The sequence below is a fragment of the Heterodontus francisci genome, chromosome 40 (assembly GCF_036365525.1).
Source record: "Heterodontus francisci isolate sHetFra1 chromosome 40, sHetFra1.hap1, whole genome shotgun sequence".
Taxonomy (NCBI): domain Eukaryota; kingdom Metazoa; phylum Chordata; class Chondrichthyes; order Heterodontiformes; family Heterodontidae; genus Heterodontus; species Heterodontus francisci.
In genome coordinates, this window is record NC_090410.1 from 15836262 (window position 1) to 15858625 (window position 22364).

A 22364-nucleotide genomic window follows, 5' to 3' on the forward strand; every position below is an offset into this window, starting at 1 on the left:
CTCCTCTTTACAGAAGGCAGACTCAAACAGTCCTTTCATGCAATGAGGCACTGCTTTATTTACATTAAGTACATGAATGAACAATATACAATTAGTCCAACCGGTCATGGAGGAGCCGGTAATGCTGTATCAGAGAGATTTTAACCATCAGAAAAGACTCAACAGGGTTGTGCTTTTTTTTCTAGAAAAGAGAAGGGCTGAGAGGGTGATCGAATAGAGATCTTTAAAATTATAAAGGGGTTTGAGAGGGTAGACATAATGATAATGTTTCTGCTGATGTGGGAGTCCAAAACCAGGAGTCAGCAATATAAGATATTCACCAATAAATCCGATAAGGCATTCAGAAGAAACTTCTTTACCCAATGAAAGTGGAAGTTGCTGCCAAAAGGAGAAGTTGAGGTGAATATCTTAAATGCATTCAAAAGGAAGCAACGTACATGAGAGAAAAAGGATATGCTGGTGGGGTTAGATGAATGTAGGTGGGAGGAGGCTTGTGAAGCATAAACGTCAGCACAGACCAGTTGTGCCAAATGGCCTGTTTCTGTGCTGTGCATCCATTGTAATTGTGTGTTTGCATTCCTGCTGGATCTCAGTCATCCAGTGTACAAATCCTCCCCATCTCCTTGTCCCTTACAGATCAATCACTGAATGAAATTGATTCCCTGCTGTGCGGTTATGGGACCTCCCTCTGTTAACACCAGTCCGGTAAAGGTGTAGCCTCCGAGGAGCTGATTACCTTGCTGAGTGGGTGTATTATTTCAAATGACTTGCAGCTTCCATTTACACAGTAGACGGAATCATTTCATATACTGACATGGCCGGAATTTTATGCCCCCACCCCCCCCCCCCCCCTCAGCTGGTGGGGTGGGGGGGGGGGGAGCATTCCAATGCCTTCCCACCCCCCTGCTGCAATTTTATGCAGGGTGGCAGCGGTGAGAAACGGCCCACCAGCCCACCCCAGGCTGATCAAGGCCCTTAAGTGGATGGCAAAGGCCCCAAGAACACTGCCAGCCTTCTTGCAGGCTGGGTGGGAGGGGGGCCCTCCTGATTGGGCATCCTGTGCCACACGGAGGGCCACCCCCCAAAACCCCAACTACCCCCACTGCACAACACCCCGCCCCCCTTCCCCCAACCGACTCCCCTTGCCTCGCCAGGGCCCGGCAGATTGTCCCTGGGGAGGTCCCAAAAACTTACCATCTTTCGGGGGCTGCCCTTCCTCTTGCTGCCGTTGGCTGGTGTAGTTCCAGCAGTGGCCACTGCTTCCAGTGGCGCTGCTGCGACTAAGAACTGCCGGCCTGCTGATTGGTCGGCAGCTCCATTAGGCGGGACTTCCTGCCTCAAGGAGGTGGAAGACCCGCCCAAGGCCAATTAAAGGCCTGGGGAGCGAAAGATCCTGGTCTGGCTCCCCAGGCCCGGAGGTGGGCTCATCTCAGACTTTTCGGCCGGCCGCCCAACATAAAATTTGAGCCAGGGTCTCAAATCAGAACAGCTGTAAGCATTACTCCCATTCACATCACACCCTCACGTATACACACGAGAAAAAGTACACACATAATTGTACTCACACCTACGTTCAGATAATCACACACAAACTCTCACTCACTCCTGCCTGAGTGTTTCTGATCTGTCAGACTCAGTACATCACCATTTAAGCCTCTGCACGACGTTCTAGTTTCTTTCTTGGGAAGACCCCCAGAGAGAAGACAAGTGGCAGGTATTTAATAGTTTAGCATTTATTGGTATCTGACATGCCAACAGCCTCTGAGTTCAGAGCAGCCGACACAATCTTTAAATACATCCTGTACATATTTACATTGAGAACAGTCTGGACATGGTGCTGATTCCGTTCAGCTGGGACACTGTGCAGTTGGTATTTGGATTGAAGAAGGATTTCTGTTCAAAATCAAACATTGCACTTGTTGTTCAAATCATGGGCTTTGGAATTCTGGATCTTGGCATCGAGGAGGGATTCACAGGAGGGAGTGAGTCAAAGGATTTCCAACCACTGTTTAGGGAAGCCAGCAACTTACATTTATATGGCGCTGTGTATATATATAATATATATATATATATACAGCGAGCTTTTTACTGCCTAAAACAGCATCATCGGCCGCACCTCCTTTGTGTACTTCATTATGTTATATCATATTGTCGGCCATGCATTTAGCTGCCTAGTCCCTTAGGTCTGGAATTCTCTCCCTCGCCCTCTCCGCCTCTCTCTCGCTCTTTAAAACTGACCTCTATGGCCAAGCTACTGGCCACCTGCCCTAATATCTCCTTATGTGACTTGAGTGTCGATTTTTGTTTGATTACACTCCGATGAAGCACCTTGGGATATTGCACTACATCAAAGGTGCCATACAAATGCAAGTTGACATCATAGCCATGACCTAAAGTGCAACAGATGCCCTTAAAAGAATGCAAGTTTCAGAATCCTGAGTAAATCTGGAGCAGGTCCAACCCGACACTGGCCCATTCCCTTTCCCAGCCAGCTTGGAATTTTGGGATTTCCCATTCTCAGCTTCCTATTGGATGAAGTGATTGCTACTGGCATCCGAGGGAGGTAGTGACAAGACAATAATATAATAAAAGCAAAATACTGCGGATGCTGGAAATCTGAAATAAAAACAAGAAATGCTGGAACCACTCAGCAGGTCTGGCAGCATCTGTGGAAAGAGAAGCAGAGTTAACGTTTCGGGTCAGTGACCATCGGAACTGACAAATATTAGAAAAGTCACAGGTTATAAGCAAGTGAGGTGGGGGTAGGGCAAGAGATAACAAAGGAGGTCCAGATTGGACCAGGCCACATAGCTGACCAAAAGGTCACGGAGCAAAGGCAAACAATATGTTAATGGTGTGTTGAAAGACAAAGCATTAGTACAGATTAGGTGCAAACACACTGAATATTGAACAGCAGCAAGTGCAAACCTGAAAAAAAACTGGATAAGCAAACTGAACAAACGAAGATGAAATGAAAGAAATGCAAAAAAAAGATTGTAAAAAATGTAAAAAAAGAATGGAAAAAAAAGGAAGAAAAAATAACTAAAAATGAAAGTATAATGGGGGGCTGTCATGCTCTGAAATTATTGAACTCAATGTTCAGTCCGGCAGGCTGTAGTGTGCCTAATCGGTAAATGAGATGCTGTTCCTCGAGCTTGCGTTGATGTTCACTGGAACACTGCAGCAATCCCAGGACAGAGATGAGAGCAGGGGGGAGTGTTGAAATGGCAAGCAACCGGAAGCTCAGGGTCCTGCTTGCAGACTGAGTGGAGATGTTCCGCAAAGCGGTCACCCAGTCTGCGCTTGGTCTCCCTAATGTAGAGGGGCAGCGAATACAGTATACTACATTGAAAGAAGTACAAGTAAATCGCTGCTTCACCTGAAAGGAGTGTTTGGGGTCTGGGATAGTGAGGAGAGAGGAGGTAAATGGGCAGGTATTACACCTCCTGCGATTGCAAGGGAAGGTGCCCTGGGACGGGGACGAGGTGGTGGGGGTAATGGAGGAGTGGACCAGGGTGTCGCGGAGGGAACGATCCCTTCGGAATGCTGACAGGGGAAGGGAGGGGAAGATGCGACTGGTAGTGGCATCACGCTGGAGGTGGCGGAAATGGCGGAGGATGATCCTTTGGATATGGAGGCTGGTGGGACAGGCATAACTAGGACCCATGCGGGTACCCATAGCGACACCTTTTACTTGAAGGAAGTGCATGGAGTTGAAGGAGAAGTTGTTCAATGTGAGAACAAGTTCAGCCAGGCGGAGGAGGGTGGTGTGTTGCTGCAGCGTTGAATAAAGACATGACAAACTGGGAGCAGCATGAATCAGAGCTTAAAGAAGTGTTCTTAGAGTCAATTTGCTTGCTTACAAAGAGGAAGGGGGAACTAATAGCTTCATCAAGTGATAATGCATTTATAGAGCGCAGGGAATCTCTCAGTGAATTACCAAAGCAGCAGCAAATTGGCACCACCAGCCAGTTGATTTACTGGTATTGGTTGGGAGGATTTGATCAGGATTCCTTAATGACTAAAAACATCAATTCAGAGAAGATAACTTGCCATGTGAGGTTCTTCACTTGTGAAGAAACTGGAGGTGGTTATCAATACAGCTCCTTCATTTGCTTTTCCAAAATCTGAAGGGTTTGGGATAAAGGGTGATATCTGACTTGTGCTCAGGTGAAATGCCTGTGCTCTTCAACTCGCCCTTCAGCACTTTGTTGAAAGAGCAGACAGAAGAAGTTTACAGCTGTGATCAGGGAGGGATGCCAACGCTCCAGGATTGCCCTGGAGTATCCAGGAATTTAAGACATAGGACATTGCTCGGAGCACCACCCAGGGAGAAAAATCATGGGGTATTTTTAGGAATTCCTTGAGCTCTTTTGCTGATTTGTGAGGAAAATATTGGAAATAGGAGAAACTGGGCTGCTTGACTGGCCAATCAGGTGACAAAGAGTCTGTTCACTTTCCAATCAGTGTGGGAAGCGGAGCTCAGTGAGGATGGATGTGTCAGGTGACCAATGGTAGAGCGGTTGGTGGTCATGTGATGAAATCTTCAGGAATAGGTACAGCGTTGGCAACTGTGGCCTTTGGAGGTTGTCACATGTGGGCTTGTGTGGGAGGTCTCGACTTGATGAACCGGGAGACATTTTCCCAATTCCAAGCTTTCCCTTTGCAGCTCGATAACCACCGTATTATAAATATCATACGGCAGAATTCCAAACCCAGATGTTTCTCACAACAATAACATTTTGATGAGAGTCCTCATATTTTGCAAGACAGCACCAATCTGCCTTAAGCTTTGACAGCCCACTGGCAGTCACGGCCCAACAACAGTTCAGTCCTCCCAGCTGCAGAGATGCGCAAGCCAGGAAGGGGGTCACAGGTCGGTCAGCATGAGGGGAAACATCCAAGGTTCACGTCCTTCATAGGGGGAAAAGTATTCTTGAACAAGAACGCTAATTTTTGAGGGATGCTGGACGAGCATTGAATGGCCCAAGGGTTGAAAGTGAATCTGCGTAAAACATTGAAATACTGTGTGCAGTTTTCTACAGAAAAAATAGCAGAGCCACGGGAAAGGTGCAAAGTGCATTCCTCACTAGGACAATACTAGGGCTCAATGGACATAGATATAATGAGAGACTTAAAGAGGGAGAAGGGTCCCATAGCATGACACTGAGAATGGTATCAGGGAAAAGGGAATTTCATCATGTGGAAAGACTGGAAAAGCTCGGGTTGGTCTCCTTAGGGCAGAAAAGGTGAAGGGGTAGATTTGATAGAGGTGTTCAAAATTACGAGTGGTTTTGATAGATTGGATAGGGAGAAACTGTTTCCAGTGGCAGAAGGGTCAGTAACCGGAACACATCAACTTGGGGGGTGGGAGGAAATGAGGAGAAATCTTTTAAGGGAGCAAGTTGTTCTGATCTGCAATGCCTGAAAGGTTGGTGAAAGCAGATTCAACAGGAAAAATTTGCAGGGCTATGAGGAAAGAGCAGGAGAAGTGAGACTAATTGGATAGCTATTTCCAAGAGCCAGCAGAGGCATGTTGGGCTGAATGGCCTCCCTCTGTTTTCAGAATCGTGGGAGGGCTTGAGAGGTAAATCGTGAAAGATTATTTCCACCATTTGATTAGTTAATAACAAGAGGCACAATCTCAGCATTAATACTACAAGCATAATTTTGTACTGTTAGGGGTCATTAGAATTTAAGAAGTATTTAGATGAGCACTTGAACCACCATAACATACAAGGCGACGGGCCAATTGCGGGGAAGTGGGTTTAGTTTTGGATGGGTGCTTGATGGTCGGCGCAGGTGGGTTGGGCCGAAGGGCCTGTTTCTGTGCTGTAAAACTTTATGACTGTCTATGACTCTAATATGGAATCCATGACCCCAACTGGTGGCTGAAGCTGAGTAAATCCTGCTAGTTAGAAAAAGAACTCGAAGAAACAAAAAAAACAAAGGAAATCCTGGAGCGTTGGTAAGGCCGAGAACATAACACACGGAACTCGCTGCCCACGAGGGTGGTGGAAACAGAGGAAATTAACAATTTCAAAAGAAAATTGGATGGGCAGTTAAAAGGAAATAAATTTTGCAAAGCTACAGGGATCGGGCGGGGGAGTGGGACTGACTGGAATGCTCGCAGACAGAGCCGGCAGCACCCGATGGGCTGAATGGCCTCCTTCTATGCCGTAAAATGACTCTATGACATTTTAGGCCCAGGAAACCTAGACCTTTCTGATTGATCTCAACCACAATCTACGCACCATATTTTGGAAAGTTAGCCACTTCAATGAACACTCAGAAAGGGAAGGGATTGAAGGGTGGGTAAGTTAAGGTTGAAATCAGTTTTTTAAAAAAAGACTAGGCTTCTTGGGCCTATCTTCTATGGTGTTGCCAACCCTCCAGGACTGTCCTGGAATCCCCATAAATTAAAGATTGTTCTCTGCAACACTGCTGTGAGCAACTCTCCTGAGAAAACCCCCAATAGAAATTTTCTTTGAACATTTTGTTTATTAGTTCAAAACATATGGCAGATGGGGAAAAAAGCTGTTTGACTAGGTGGGGCGGTTGGAGGCAAAAGGCCATGGGATTAAAAACCTCCAGGAATACGTCCAGCCAGAGTTGGCAACCCAGTATGTTCTTGACTCGCGAAATCTGATTTCCTTTTGAACCAATTTTGTACCATCAAATCCAACGTCCTTCCCGTGTAATTTAATCCACAAGTTTGGGGTTCACGACATGACCCCCTCCCCACCCCCACAACCCAAGTTTTATCAGTCTCTAGAATTTAAAGCCCATTAAAAAGAAAGACTTATAGCATTTTCCACAACCTCAGGATGTCCCAAAATGCTTTTTTGGAGCTGCTGTTGAGACCTGTTGCTCAGTCATTCTTGGCAAGACCTTTAATATATTTATCACCCATGCAAGGGAGAGTTCTCTCAAACATCATCCTGCTCAGCATAAATTAAACGTACAGTAAGGCACACATCGCAAATGGAATTGCCTTGCAAACACCATTCCCTCCAGACTGATTGCAGCCACGTTTAATATAAATCAGCTACCAACATGAGGGCATAGCGACATCAGAGGGAGGCCAACATATTTATTTAGGACCTTTTATATACTCAGGAAATCCCAAAGTGCTTGATAGCCAATGAAATGCAGTCGCTATTATCTTCTTGCATGGCAACAGCAGCAGCCGATTTTCACAAAGCAAGATCCCACAGACAGCAACAAGATTAATGGCCAATCAGTCTGTTTTGGTGGTGTTGATTGAGGTATGAATGTTGACCAGGACACCCGCTCTTTGCACGAAACAGTGCCAAAGACGTCTTTTATGCTCACTTGAACATGCCATCCAATCAGCAGTACCTCTGACAGTGCAGCAGTGCCTCAGGACTGCGCTGGAGTGTCAGACTAGATTATGTGCTCAAGTCTTGGATTGGCCACCAGCAGCTACAAATCAAACCAAGGTGACAGAAAAAAAAAACCTTGTAAGCACACTGGGTAAAGGCACAGAGTAAGTGATAACTTCTTTTCAAAGTGCTTTTCTGCGTTATATTTGCTTCTAGACCTCTTACTATGACCAGCACTTGTAGGATCCAGCCTTTCAAACTAATCGAAGCCCAATAACATTTGAGCTCCTTCACTGTGACTTGTAACAATGCAACACTGAAACTTTCATTCCTAACTGTAAGATTTCGGGCATTATTTCTTTTACTCAGGGCCTGTGTTTGTAAAGAGAGTGTGGACTAGATTTTTCTATCCATGGGGTGGAGTAGACCAGGGTATAAAGGTAACCAGGTTAGTATGACCACCTTAAATTCAGTTTTCAATTTACATCCATTGGGTGTATTTCGGACAATACACCCTGTCCTGGTGAGGTCAAGAGGTCAATTGTGTTGGACGTAGCAGGGAAACTGAACTGATCTCAGTCAGGTAGCAGTGAGACGTTTGGGCAAATCAACTATTGTTCCCACTCCCAATCAATGTCCTGCACATGCATGCAATTTGAGCGAGGACAGAATCAGTGTGGCCGTGTTATCTCTCCAATATCAGATAATCTTCCAGTACTCCACCATGAAAGATGGCCATTTGGCTGAGGTCTCAGATGGAGTCAGCGGCCTTCGGGTGTTGATTGTGGGGGGGGGGGGGGGGGGGAGAGGGTGGGGAGGGGAGAAAGCGGAAGAACAATAAAAAAAAAATTGGAAGCCAAGGAGCACAACAAGCTCACCACGGGCAGGCGTTGGCAGTCAGTCTAACTGGGCAATACCCACTGGTAGACAAGTCACTACTGACAGTAGTTGACTAGAAGTGAAATGATCTAGCCCATAATTTTTTATTCAATTTTGGCTAAATGATATTCTACCCAGATAATCCCTGGTGCTCACCATAAGATCTATATGGTTACTATTCTGATTCTGTTCAGTAAATATCTTACGTATCACCAGTAATGCTTCCAATACATTGACACTTGTCGTGTTCTTCCAGTACTTATCCAGAAAGAAGTCTCAACATGATTTCAGTTCTGTCTGAGTTCCTTTTGTCACAATCTTGTTCTTGGAGACAAGAAGACTGGAGAGATGCAAAATCTCATTGCTGCAAAGGCAGAGGACAATCTTCGGAAGTAAAGGTCAAAATCCCGTGTGTGGGCTGGGGATAGGGTGGTGACAGGAAACACCATATTTCAGCTGAGCCATGACCTGCACGTGCTTGAGGCTGTCACAGGGCCTAGTGTAAATTAGAAACCTCCTTTTCTCTCTGGCTGCCCCACTGATTGATTTCAATCAGGATGTGAGACAGGACCTGGAGGGGACATTATTTTAGCAGTTCAGCCCATCCTCCGAGGGAAAATTGTCTTCTTGTGTGACAAAGTACAAAAGAAATTAAAGAAAAAAATGTCACGATTGTGCTCAAGTGCCAATATTTTATAACTTAAATATATGCTGCTCCTGCAGCTTCTCTTTGTGTTCTTGCTGGATGGTGCCACCAGTTCAGATTTTGGAGTCATGCTCTACGTGGAGATTGTCCATCTGTTCCAAAATAAGGGTGACCGTAGGTTGGCTGAGGGGCTCTTGTCTGCTTTTCAGAGCTTCAATCTCCTCCTGCATTGCGTTGACTTGGTCCTGCAGTCTGGCGTTCTCTTCTTCGAGACCTGCCTTCAACTTGTGAAGGTTTTCGTTCTCTGTCGCAAGCTGGCCTCTTTGCTACAGCATCAAGGGGTGGGGGGGGGGGGGGGGGGGAGGGGTGGGGGAAAACAAAATGTATTAATGTAGACACTGAATAAACTCGCAAGAGAGCACGCTAGGCATAAACAAGCAGGACAGGGAGGGCCGCTTGTTACGAGGCAGAACTGAACTGTGAGGCAGCTTAGAAATCATAAGGGCCCGGGTAAGAGACCTGCAACCCTAGTTTACTGGGCAGCATTACATGACAGCTGTAATGAGTTAAGGGACCCATGCTTCTCCCCTCTGCTTATAGTCACAAATGTAGAACGTTTACCATTAACAAAGAAAAAGGTGAAAATACTGGATGCAGAACGATAATTAGCGTGTCGGACTCCCATTGAAAAGGCTTGCAGCTCTAGGAATAAAGCATGGGATTGCAGCTCTAGGGATGCCATTGAGAAGACCTGAGAGTTCTAGGGTCAGAGTTGGACTCCCAATGAGAAGACCTGTAGATCTGGGGATACAGTCCCATTGAGAGATGGAACAACTTAAGTTTCAGCCTACACTTTCATCCAAACCTCTGCCCTTTAAAGCAGATTTTCCAATTCAGTTAGTTCTGAAGAAGTGAGAACTCACAAAGCTCAACTCCCAACAGGCAGGGAGACTGCAGACACCAGAAACACAGTCTTTATATTTTATTTAGAGATACAGCACTGAAACAGGCCCTTCGGCCCACCGAGTCTGTGCCGACCAACAACCACCCATTTATACTAACCCTACAGTAATCCCATATTCCCTACCACCTACCTACACTAGGGGCAATTTACAACAGCCAATTTACCTATCAACCTGCAAGTCTTTGGTGGCGGGAGGAAACCGGAGCACCCGGAGAAAACCCACACGGTCACAGGGAGAACTTGCAAACTCCACACAGGCAGTGCCCACTGTGCCGCATTTGTCAAATTAATCTTACCCTTGCAATATACTGGAAAACCAAACGATTCTGACAACTGAAAGCAGGTGGCCTTGCGAGTCAGTCAAGCAAAGACTCACCTCCAGTCAGGCTGAAAATTATAAAATTATTTTTTAAAAATTCCCTGTATATGAACGCTTGGAACACATTCCCAACAAGAGCAGCCGATGCTGAGCTCACTCAACAGGAATTGCTGGACGATGACTTACCAAGTCTCATCTAGTTCACCAAAGGAACAGGAGGAGGCCATTCAGCCCCTCGAGCCTGTTCTGCCATTTAATGAGATCATGGCTTATCTAGGACAACTTTGCCCCATATCCCTCAAAACCTTTGCAAAACAAAAATCATTTAATCTCAGATTTAAAAGAGTTGATTTAGCATCAATTGCCACTTGAGGAAGAGAGTTCCAAACTTCTACCACCCTTTGTGTGTAGAAGTGTTTCCTAATTTCACTCCTGAAGGATCCACCTCTAATGCCCCCCTCGTCCTGGACGTCCCAACCAGCAGAAATAGCTTCTCTCTATCTCCCCTATCTGTTTCCCTTAATATCTTAAAAACTTCAATCAAATCACCCCTCAACTTGCTAAATTCCAGGGAATGCAACCCTACTTTGTGTAATATATCCTCATGATTTAACCCTTGCAGCCCAGGTATCATTCTAGTAAATCAACGTGGCACTCCTTCCAAGATTAATATATCCTTCCTAAGGTGTAGTGCCCAGAATAGTTCCCAGTGCTCCAGGTGTGGTCTAAGCAGGGCTGTGTATGACTTCAACCCCTTTGTACTCTGCCATTTCATGATACAATGTTAACCAGGTTGTTGCCTAATCATCACAATCAATCCATCAATTGGTCTACAACAGACCCAGATGTGAGGTGAGGAAAACTCCCGGTAGTGAAGAGCTTTGGGAACCATAGGCCCAAAGTTCTTCCTCAGCGTGCTACACTTCACAAAGAAGCTGGATAAATAATTAGTTGGAGGTTATTGGGAGAGAGATGAATGAATGGACCTCGCCACGCTGGGTGAGGAACAGACTGGGTTGCAGGCCTAGGGAGACCATTGGAGGTGGCCGCATTAATGAATACTTCCCAGTTTCACAAGATTAACTTTGGAGATCAGAGTATATTTAGAAAGAAATTTCCCTCATGAGGTGACTAAGTGGGCGGAGTCCATGATATGATGGCTTGTGGAAGCAGCAGAATTGATTGACCAAATGGTCAGCATCTCTGTATTTTAAAATTCTTGCCCCAGAAAGCTCTTGTGAAGAAATATTCGGCACAGCCAGCTGCCAGGGTGTACTACTTTCACCCTTGGGATGATAGAGCGATAGGCCCATTTTATCTACATCATGCTCTCTCCCTATAAGTCAATGTAACCCAACAGTGGGCAGATGCTTGGTAAGTGTCATTCTTCAGCATTGGATCAAGTATTTACTGTGTAACTCTATTAATCCCTGCCATCGCCAATACACAATGGAAACAGGTCAGGAAGGATTGCAGAACAGTTCAAGGTAACTCACTCAGGTCTTGCTCCCCCTCAATGGTGAAATGCTTAGTTCCCACTTGACACCACCACCCCCCCCCCCCCCACCCCCATTGGGGGACCATGGCTAAGGTCAGGGAGTCAACCTCTGCACTCTCTCCATCCTATCACTCTGCGCAGTCCATTCGGCCTCCAACGGGACGCATCACCGGCCCACGCAAGCATCTATCCCTGTCACATTCCAGCATTCCCAGCTTGCCTTCATGTGTACCCTCGTCCCATCCAGCACACTCTCCAATCTCACCTGCTGCATTTCCTGTAGTCTCTGCACCCAGTGTTCACATTCTGGCAACCCCTTGTCGGGAAACTCCTCCCACCGGTTTGGGTGAGGCTGCCGGAAATTGGAGCTTGGTAAGTTGGATTTTACAACTGCAGGTCCCCTGACAACAAAGTCTGTGTCCAGATTACATGGCTCAGTCTGTGTGGATTTGTTTGCTACTGCAGGTTTTATCCGAACGGAGATCTTCTGGTTTAAGTGACCCATCACCACGATAGTATGGTCCTTGCTGTCATCATTCTGCTCGGTGCTGTCACTCTGAGGGTACATGAATATGTCATCGTCATGACCTAGAGGGGCAAGGGGAAAAAAATTCAAATCATTGAGCTATCATTGTAAATAATATGCTGTCCAATCCTAAATTCTCTTGTGAATTGGTTGAACTTATCAAAGCCTTATCATGTCAAACATTTCTCAAAGTTCTCATCTTTGTTTTCAAATCCCTCCTTGGCTTGGCTCGGCTCCTCCCTATTTCTGTAACCTCGTCCAGCCCCACAACCCTCTGAGATCTCTGCATTTCTCCAATTCCGCCCTCTTGAGCATCCCCGACTTTAATTGCTCAAACCATTGCCTTCAGCCGCCTGAGCCCTACCTCTGGAATTCCCTCCCCAAACCTCTCCGCCTCTCTCTCGCCTCCTTTAAGCCGTTCCTCAAAACCTATCTCTTTGACCAAGCTTTTGGTCACCCGTTCTAATCTCTCATGTGTCAAAATTTTGTTTAAAAAGGCTCCTGTGAAATGCCTTTGGAGGTTTTACTGAGTTAAAGATGCTACATAAATGCAAATGTTGTGGTTGTACCAGTGGAAGTGACCATGAAGCTGTCAGATTGTGATAAAAACCCAACTGGTTCATTAACATCCTTTAGGGAAGGAAACCTGCCGTCCTTACCCAGACTGGCCTGTATGTGACACCAGACCCACACTCAACGTGCTTGATTCTTAACCAGTTCAGGGCAACTAGGGATGAACATATAAGTGCTGAACTTGCCAATGATGCCCAATATCCTGAGAATGAAATTTAAAAATTGCTCTTGAAGTGCAGTGACTGTTATGTAGAAAAACTCTACTTCAGAAACAGCAATGATCTGTCGTTCTGTATTTTCTTCAGTGAAGGGGAAGGAATATTTGGCCGTGACATCAGAAAAACACACATGCCACTTTCAACAATTCTTAGAACTTTACATCAAACCTGCCTCACTTCATTTCTTCATTCTATTTCCCTTCCGTGATTACTGTTCGATTCTTTAACTTGAATTCTATCATTTATTTTACTTTCTCGATTATAATTATGATGCTGTAATGTGTTAATCTCTGAGACACCCATCTTGTTTGAGAGATTACCCAAGTAAGTTTAAATAGGGTATAAAACTTATCCCACTGTTACCTCTGTGCCTTTATCTGTGGCCTTTGACAGTAAAATCTAATTAACGTTTAGCTTCCCTTGAACTGCTTCATTAGTAATTTGGAAGCCAAGGAAATGGAGTTAATATCACATGACTTCCTGCAAATAACCACACATGCAAGTGGACCAGTGCAGATAAGCTGCTGCCTCCGGTCCCCTGGCATTCTGAGTGGCACCATCAGCAACGCACTGCTGTGATTGCCCACCAGAGGGCAAAAGAGTCCACGGTATGTTTCGCAAGTTTTCATATGATTGCATTGGCCCGCCCCCTGAGAATTAGTCTGTTGTGTTGGACAGTGTATAGTGGTGAGTGACGAGACAGAATTTGCAGACGCTGTTAAGGGGAGGAGAAGTCAGAAATTAAATAAAGGCAGAAAAAAAAAAGAACTTGCACTTGTTTGTGCACTTCACATATGTAGGAAGTCCACAATCGCGGAAGTTCACCAATATTTAACTGATGGTACATGACCTGCTACTGCAAATTCTGCACCCCCCCCCCCCCCACCACCCCCCCGCCATATTTCTTTTAAATAGGAATTTCATGTCGGCTTCTTCTAACCTGGAATCAAAGACTTACAAACACCGACCAAGCTGCATCCAACAATTAACCTTTAATTCATCTCAGAATCTCCCGTAGAGGAAGTCTTGTATTTATACAGTAAATTGAAAGCAAAATACTGCTTCTAATGGGTAGGAGGGGAGGGGGGAGGGGGGAGTGACCCCCAAAACAGGAGGGAAATCCCATCTAGCCTGCTCTATGACACGTTCCCACCTCCACGGGATTATGCGGGAGTCAGAGTGACTGTGGGAATGGTTACCTGCCCAGCTACGGTGTGAAACCAATTGAACCCCGTGAGGGCTAAATTAAGGGCACTCCCACGATGCTGACTGGAGTTTTCAGCCGGCGTGCAGGATGCCCGTCGTGTCGGGACGGCATCCGCAAGTTGTTGGTGGAACCCCCCCCCCACCCCACGGCAGGCCAGGTAGACATCGGAGCAGCAGGCACTGTTCACCGCAGAAGGCAGTGCTGAAAAACCCGCCTGGAACTGCCGCACTGCTCGATGGCCCCAACCCTTTTGGCCCTTCTTGTATTCGCCCATTTGCGGCCGGCGACTGGGAACGGAGTGCCCTCACGCCTCCCTGCGCACTTCAGCGTTGCCCACCTCTGATGGTGGGGCTGCTGTTTTTTTATTCCTACATAGGATGTGGGCATTGCTGGCAAGGCCAGCATTTGTTGCCCATCCTCAACTGCCCTTGACAGCGAGTGGCTTTCTCGGCCATTTCAAAGGGCAGTTCAGTGTCAACCACATTGCTGAGAGTCTGGAGTCACATGTAGGCCAGACCAGGTAAGAATGGCAGATTTCCTTCCCTGAAGGACCAGATGGGATTTTCCAACTATCGATGATAATTTCATGGCACCATTACTGAGACTAGCTTTCAATTGCAGATTTTTTTGGGTTAATTAATTAATTAATTGAATTTAAATTCCAGCAGCTGCCGTGATGGGATTTGAACCCGAGCCCCCAGGGAATTACCACTACGCCACTGGCTCCTATTGGCCCTCCAGACTCGGAAACCCGCCTGCCACCCTTCATTCAACGGGGTTCCAGGAGGTGACCACTTGACTGGTCACCTCCTCCAAAATTGCCCCCCGGGTCCTCCCGCCAGTATTTGTGGGTTCCCAGCTTGCATTTCGTCCCAATGGCGGGATCGGGACTGGTGAACCGAAGAAATCCTGCCCAGTGTCTTCAGAAAAGGAAGAGGGAATTATGGAAGGGGTTTGGATGGGAGGTGGGGCAGGGAAGGTGGCGGTCGGCGGGGGAGTTAGGAATCAAATAACAGCAGAAAATAAAAAAATTCGCACTTTGTGCTTTTCACACCCTTAGGATATTGCCAAGTCACAACCGGGAAGGAAACTTCCAGCAATCACTAGGAGCTCAACGACTTCAATGACGATCTGGTGACTCGGAGAAACACGAATCCCGGCTGGAGCCAGGGATAGCTACACACTGGCGGAAGGTAACGTGAAGCCGAGGGAGCTCGTGTTTTAACAGACGATGTAAAAACAACAGGAAATACACAACTGTTACAGCCGCCCCCTATAACCATCAGGGTTCAGATAATCACTAGAGAGAGGGAACAAGAGAGACAAAAAAGCCGAGCTGTTCTGTCTGGTGTCAAAGTGAAAAACACAAAAGAGAACAAGTTAAGAAACCACATCAAAAAAAACAAGCTGCCTCTCAGGCACATGCACTGTCATTGCTCTGGATCAGATGCGTTCACCGAGGAGAGGAGTGCCATAATGAGACTGACTAAAATCACTTCGAAGCCTCGGCCTCCCCTATCTCTACGGCCTCCTCCAGCCCGACCTCACCTCTGTCTCCCCAACTCTCAATTCTTCCAACTCTGCCCTCTTGTATATTCCCTCTCCCATTGCCTCACCATTGGTTGCCCTACCTTCATTTTCCAAGGCCCCACGATCTGCAACTGCTTCCTAAAACCACTCCAAGGGTTTGATAGGGTCGATAGAGAGAAACCAGTTCTTCTGGTGGAGGGAGTCCAGCTTGTGGGGGCATAATCTTAAGATTGGAGCAAGGCCGTTGAGGGGCGATGTCAGGAAGCACTTCTTCACACAAAGGGTAGTGGAAATGTGGAACTTTCCCCCAACAAGCTGTTGAGGCCGGTGGGCGGGCAAATTGAACAATGTCATAACTGAGATTGATAGATTTTTGCTCGGTCAGGGTATCAACAGATTTGGAGCCAAGGCAGGTTAATGGACTTCAGATCATCCATGATCTAATTGAATGGCAGAAAAGGCTTGAGGGGCTCCTCATGTTCCTACATTCCTCACTTAGGACCTTTCTTTGAACCCAAGTTCTTGATCACTCTTCATACAGTCTCCTTCTTGGATTGAGCATCCATTTTGTTTATCATTCCTCTTTCAGGCATCATGGGAGTTCTTTTCACATTAAAGGTGCAATAAAAGGCAATTTGTTGATGTAATGAAGTAACCAGTGGGGGGAGGGGAGGGGTCAGCGAGTTCAGGTGCAACAAATTACGCATTGCCTCAATTTAAAAATTCTCATCCGTGTTTTCAAATCCTTCCATAGCCTCTCCCCTCCCTATCTCTGTAAACTCCTCTAACCCCACAACCCTCCGAGATCTCTGCGCTCCTCTAATTCTGGCCTCTTGACCATCCCCGATTTTAATCGCTCCACCATTGGCGGCCATGCCTCCAGCTGCCAAGTCCCTGCAATTCCCTCCATAAACTTCTCCGCTTCTCTCTCTCCTCATTAATGATGCTTCTTAAAACCTACCTCTTTGACCAAGCTTTTGGTCACCTGTCCTAATAGCTCCATGTGTGCCTGGGTCATAGTTTGTTTGATAACGCCCCTGTGAAGCACCTTGGGACTTTTTACTGCATTAAAGGTGCTATATAAATGAAAGTTGTTGTTTTTAAGATTATACTTGCAATCCCAGACAAACATGTGCCGGAATGTGGATGTGAAGAGATGTTTTTTTTTTTCCCCCAGAGGGAGGGAAAACGATGGAGGATGTCAACACATCCCTCAGTCGAAGCTGAAGAGGTTGGGGAGCGAGTAACCCCCCCCTTGTTCTCAGGGTCAGAGCGTGAGCAGCCATCTTGGGGGTTTCCCTTCCATCTGCCCCTGATGAAAAGAGCTGGGGTCTCCCAACAACGGAAGCTTCCCCCCTAACCTGGCTCTGAAGGCACCTGGCCCATTACTGATACACTGGGAGAGATGATCCTCCCCAGAACAGTGCAAGTGAGGTAAGCTGGGGGAATCCAGGCAAAGGAACAGCCTCACCGCTCACCCCCCACCCCCCCTCCTCCCCCACCCACACCCACTGCAGAGGTTGGTTGAAAATGGGATTGGTCCCTTCGTGCAGTTGTGATGGGGTTTTGAGGAAGGTGGGCACTTACCAGATTTCTCAATGTGGGAGAGGCAAGTGCCTGAGATGTGCCTGTAAAGATGGAGACATTCAAACCGAGGCCCCATTTACCTGCTCAGGTGGATGTCAAAGATCAAACAGCCACTATAGGAAGAGAGGGGAGTTCTCCCCGGGGTCCTGGCCAATATTTATCCCTCAACGAACATCACTAAAACAGATTATCTGTTCATTACCTCATTGCTATTTGTGAGAGATTATTGTGTGCAAATTGGCCTCCATTACAACTTCAAAAGTTCTTTGGGAAGTCCTTTGGACACGACAGGCACTATATCAAGGCAAATTCTCTCTTTAAAGTGTGTCAGTGAGCAATGACCTGAGCTGAAAGGGTAGCGTTTATCAGTGATTTCAGAGCTTGTGTATCTAGGACAAGATAATATGTCTCCAACCACAATCAGCACATCTTCACCAATTAGTGCCTCAGAGCATCGCTCATTAGTTTTGCTGCTCACCCTTTGTGTGTCAAAAGTCCATCTAACGACTGGGAAATAACCGTGGTTGAGTGACTCATTAGCAGATTGCTGCCAGCACTGTTACTCAAACATTGTGAGAACTCATTTACATGAGGGCAGCTAGCAGATTATAAAATTAACAGTGCAAAATTGAGCCATGACCCAATATTGAATTAGGAACATTTAGTCTGTTACTCATGGCTTTCCTGCATCTCTGCTTTCATTTGTTTTGACTTTATTTTATCAATTGCTCACTTTCTAGGTGTCGGCTGCGTGTCACTCGGCCGCACTCAAGCCTCGGAGTCAGAGAGTTGTGGGGTCGATCTCCACGTCGGAGACCAGAGCCCATAATCTAGGCTGGCACTCTAGTGCAGGACTGAGGGGGATCTTGCTGTGCACAAATTGGCTGCTGTGTTTCCTACATTACAACAGTGACTTCACTCCATAGTTTGTAAAGCACTTGGGGATGTCCCGAGATCGTGAAAGGGGTTATATAAATACAAGTCCCTTTCTTTTCTTGACTGATAGGAACATAGGAAATAAAAGCAGGAGTAGGCTATTCAGCCCATTGAGCTTGCTCCACCATTCAAACAGATCATAGCTGATCTACCGCAATGCCATTCTCCCACACTATCCTCATATCCCTTGATATCTTTAAAATCTAGAAATCTATTGATCTCTGTCTTGAACATACTCAATGATTGAGCTTCCACAGCCCTCTGGGGTTGTTCCGCAGATTCACCAACCTCTGAGTGAAGAAATTCCTCCTCATCTCAGTCCTAAATGGCCTACCCCTTATTCTGAGACTGTGTCCCCTGGTTCTAGACCCCACCCCAGCCAGGGGAAACATCCTTCCTGTATCAACCTTGGCGAGCCCTGTATGAATTTCGTATGCTTTAATAAGATCATCTCTCATTCTTCTAAACTCTAGAGATTACAGGCCCAGTCTCCTCAAACTCTCCTCATAAGACAATCCTGCCATCCCAGGGATCAGTCTGGTGAACCTTTGTTGCACTCATTCTATGGCAAGTAGATTCTTCCTTAAGTAAGGAAATTAAACTGTACACAATAATCCAGGTGCGGTCTCACCAAGGCTCTACATAATTGCAGCAAGACTTCTTTACTCCTGTACTCAAATCCTCTTGCAATAAAGGCTAACATACCATTTGCCTTCCTAATTGCTTGCTGCACCTGTATGTTAGCTTTCAGTGATTTATGAACAAAGACACCCAGGTCCCTTTGGACATCAACACTTCCCAATCACTCATCATTTCAGAAATACTCTGCATTTTTGTTTTTCCTACCAAAGTGGATCACTTCACATTTTTCCACATTATATTCCATCTGCCATGTTCTTGCCCACTCACTTAGCCTGTCCAAATCTTCTTGAAGCCTCTTTACATTCTCCTCACAACTCACATTCCCACCTCGTTTTGTGTCATCAGCAAACTTGAAAATATTACATTTGGTCCCCTCATCCAAATCATTGATATATGTTATGAATAGCTGAGGTCCAAGCACTGATCCCTGTGGTAGCCCACTAGTCACAGTCTGCCAGTCTGAGAATGACCCACTTATTCCTACTCTCTGTTTTCTCACTCAGCAAACCCCAACTGAGATACATACAGAAAGTGTCGAGCTGGCCTTTAGACATTCTAAGCACCTGCTTGTAAACGGAAGTTGAGACGCCCCTCTGCCCCGCACCCCCTCCAACCTTGCGCTGGTTCTCCCAAAAAGACAGAGAATTCTTCAGGAATTTCATAGAAAAAACGTGGGGTTCAGGATAACATCACCTAGAAGGACAAAGGGCAGCAGACGCATGGGAACACCACCACCTGCAAGTTCCCCTCCAAGCCACACACCATCCTGACTTGGAACTAAATCGCCGTTCCTTCACTGTTGCTGGGTCAAAATCCTGGAACTCCCTTCCTAACAGCACTGTGGGTGTACCTACACCACATGGACTGCAGCGGTTCAAGAAGGCAGCTCACCACCACCTTATCAAGGGCTATTAGGGATTGGTATTAAATGCTGGCCTGGCCGGCGACACTCATATCCCATAAATGAATTAATATAAAACAGAGTTATGGAACCATTCACAGCGAGTATACACTTGGGAAATCTCCTGATTTTACATATGGCTAGTCCAGTAATGTGGAAATCACAGCAGTCAAGTCACACACAGCAATGTGATAATGGCCAGATAATCTGTTTTAGTGATCTTGGGTGAGGGATTAATATTGACCAGGACTCCCCTGCTCTTCTTCCAAATAGCATTGTGGGATCTTTTCTGTCCACCCGAGACAGCAGACAGGACCTCGGTTTAATGTCTCATCCGAAAGACAGAACCTCCGACAGTGAGGTGCTGCCTTGGTACTGTACTGGAGTGTCAGCCCAGGTTTTGTGCACAGGTCTCTGGAGTGGGGCTTGAAGATACAAGAGTGGAGAGGGTGCAGAGGAGATTCACCAGGATTTTGCCTGGGCTGGAGCATTTCAGCTATGAAATGCTGGATAGGCTAGGGTTGTTTTCCTTAGCGCAGAGAAGGCTGAGGGGGGACCTGATGGAGGTATACAAAATTATAAGGGGCATAGATAGGGTGGATAGGAAAAAACTTTTTCCTTTAGCAGAGGTGTCAATAACCAGGGGGCATAGATTCAAGTTAAGTGGCAAGAGGTTTAGAGGGGATTTGAGGAAAAAATATTTTCACCCAGAGGATGGTTGGAATCTGGAACACACTGCCTGAAGGGGTGGTAGAGGCAGGAACCCTCACAATATTTAGATGAGCACTTGAAACGCCATAGCATAGAGACCTTGGGGTGCAAGTATATAGTTCCCTGAAAGTGGCAACACAGATAGACAGGGTGGTGAAGAAGGCGTATGGCATGCTTGCCTTCATCGGCTGAGGCATTGAGTACAAGAGTTGGGACGTCATGTTACAGACACATTTGGAGTACTGTGTGCAGTTCTGGTCGCCGCACTACAGGAAAGATGTGATTAAGCTAGAGAGGGTGCAAAAAAGATTCACAAGGATGTTGCCTGGTTTGGAGGGCTTGAGTTATAAAGAGAGATTGGATAGGCTGGGTCTGTTTTCCCTGGAGCGAAGGAGGCTGAGAGGGGACATGATAGAGGTATATAAAATTATGAGGGGCATAGATAGGGTAGATAGCCAGAGTCTGTTACCCATGGTAGGGGTGACTAAAACTAGAGGGCATAGATTTAAGGTGAGAGGAAGGAGGTTTAAAGCGGACCAAAGGGGTAAATTTTTCACACAAAGAATAGTGGGTATCTGGAATGAGCTGCCTGAGGAGGTGGTGGAGGCAGGAACAGTAGTGACATTTAAGAGGCATCTGGACAGGTACTTGAATGAGCAAGGCATAGAGGGATATGGAATTAATGCAGGCAGGTGGGATTAGTATAGATAGGCATTATGGTCGGCATGGACGCGGTGGGCCGAAGGACCTGTTTCTATGCTGTACGACTCTATACAAGGCTACGTGCTGGAAAATGGGAATAGAATTGCCAGCATGGACACGATGGGCTGAAGGGCCTGTTTCTGTGCTGTATAACTCTATGACTCTACCCACTGAGCTGTGACAAACACCCATGCAGCTGGCTGGCAGCGTCAGAGCAGAACATCCGGCTCGACTAAGGCAACAGGGCCTTATTTATGTGTGGACCTGCGGTGTATTTTCAGAATTTTTGAGCATTACTGTAGAATTAGGGCATTATTTATCAGTGCTGAAACTTATTAAATAACCGGCACTGCCAGCACCGTAAGGAGAGACAGGAAAATAATATTCAGTCCAGTCTCATGTCTGATAAGATCCAGTCTGATTTTAGATCATTGTTAATTGTAGCTTTCTAACGAACAGCATTGTGAGGTGCCAGATATGATTAATTCGGTGATATCTTAGTGCAAGAAACATTTTCACAGAATCATAGAATGAGACTGCCAGAAGGAGGCCATTCGGCCCATCATGCTTGTGCCGGTTCTTTGAAAGAGCTATCCAATTAGTCCCACCCCCAACTGCTCTTTCCCCTTCAATAATAATGAATTTGCTTCCACTGGTCTTTCCAGGCAGCACATTCCGGGTCATAACAACTCTGTGCAAAGATTTTGAGACAGACGTTTCAGTTAGCTCGTAGCCATAATCTCCAGGGAACAAAAGACAAATCCTCAGGCTCTCCTTCGTGCCGTTGGTCTAAGGGTGTGTAGGGTTGGTCTGGTTTTGCATAGTTAAGTGAGGGCAGGGTTGGAGGTTAACTGTATCGGTGCCATGTGCCATTAGAAGATTTGGCTTTAAATGTTGGGCTCTGGGGATTGCAGGTCGATTCCAAGCTCACAGCGGGAATGTTGGTCTCAGGGAGCAGGTGATGGAAAATCACAATGCCCGGCCGCTCTTTTCTGCCGTGCTCTCTATGTGACCTCTGCCCCCCTGCTGGAAACTATTGTCCCCTTTCACCCATCACCCATGTGCTTGCTGACTCACATCTGGCACCGCCTCAAATTTAAAATTCTCATCCTCCTGTTCAAATCCCAGTCGCCTCCTCCAGCCCTACACCCCTCCGAGATCTCTGCGCTCCTCCAATTC

The 22364-nt window shown here is 46.4% G+C and overlaps 1 protein-coding gene across 9 annotated transcripts in view; it reads right to left on the reverse strand.

Annotated features, from left to right (window-relative positions):
• Window positions 1-1715: 1715 nt before the first annotated feature.
• The window catches only part of LOC137353116 (RAS guanyl-releasing protein 1-like), a 171196-nt gene continuing 150547 nt past the window's right edge, over window positions 1716-22364 (reverse strand). For 5 of the 9 annotated variants that reach the window (XM_068019124.1, XM_068019128.1, XM_068019125.1 and 2 more), the window contains 2 exons: window positions 11918-12240; window positions 1716-9197 (listed from right to left, as the gene is read on the reverse strand). In XM_068019124.1, the coding sequence (XP_067875225.1) occupies window positions 8985-9197; window positions 11918-12240 (536 nt within the window). In that variant the 3' untranslated portion in view covers window positions 1716-8984. The remainder of the gene's footprint in view (window positions 9198-11917; window positions 12241-22364) is intronic. The other 4 variants (XR_010969817.1, XR_010969815.1, XR_010969816.1 and 1 more) reach the window with 4 other exon arrangements.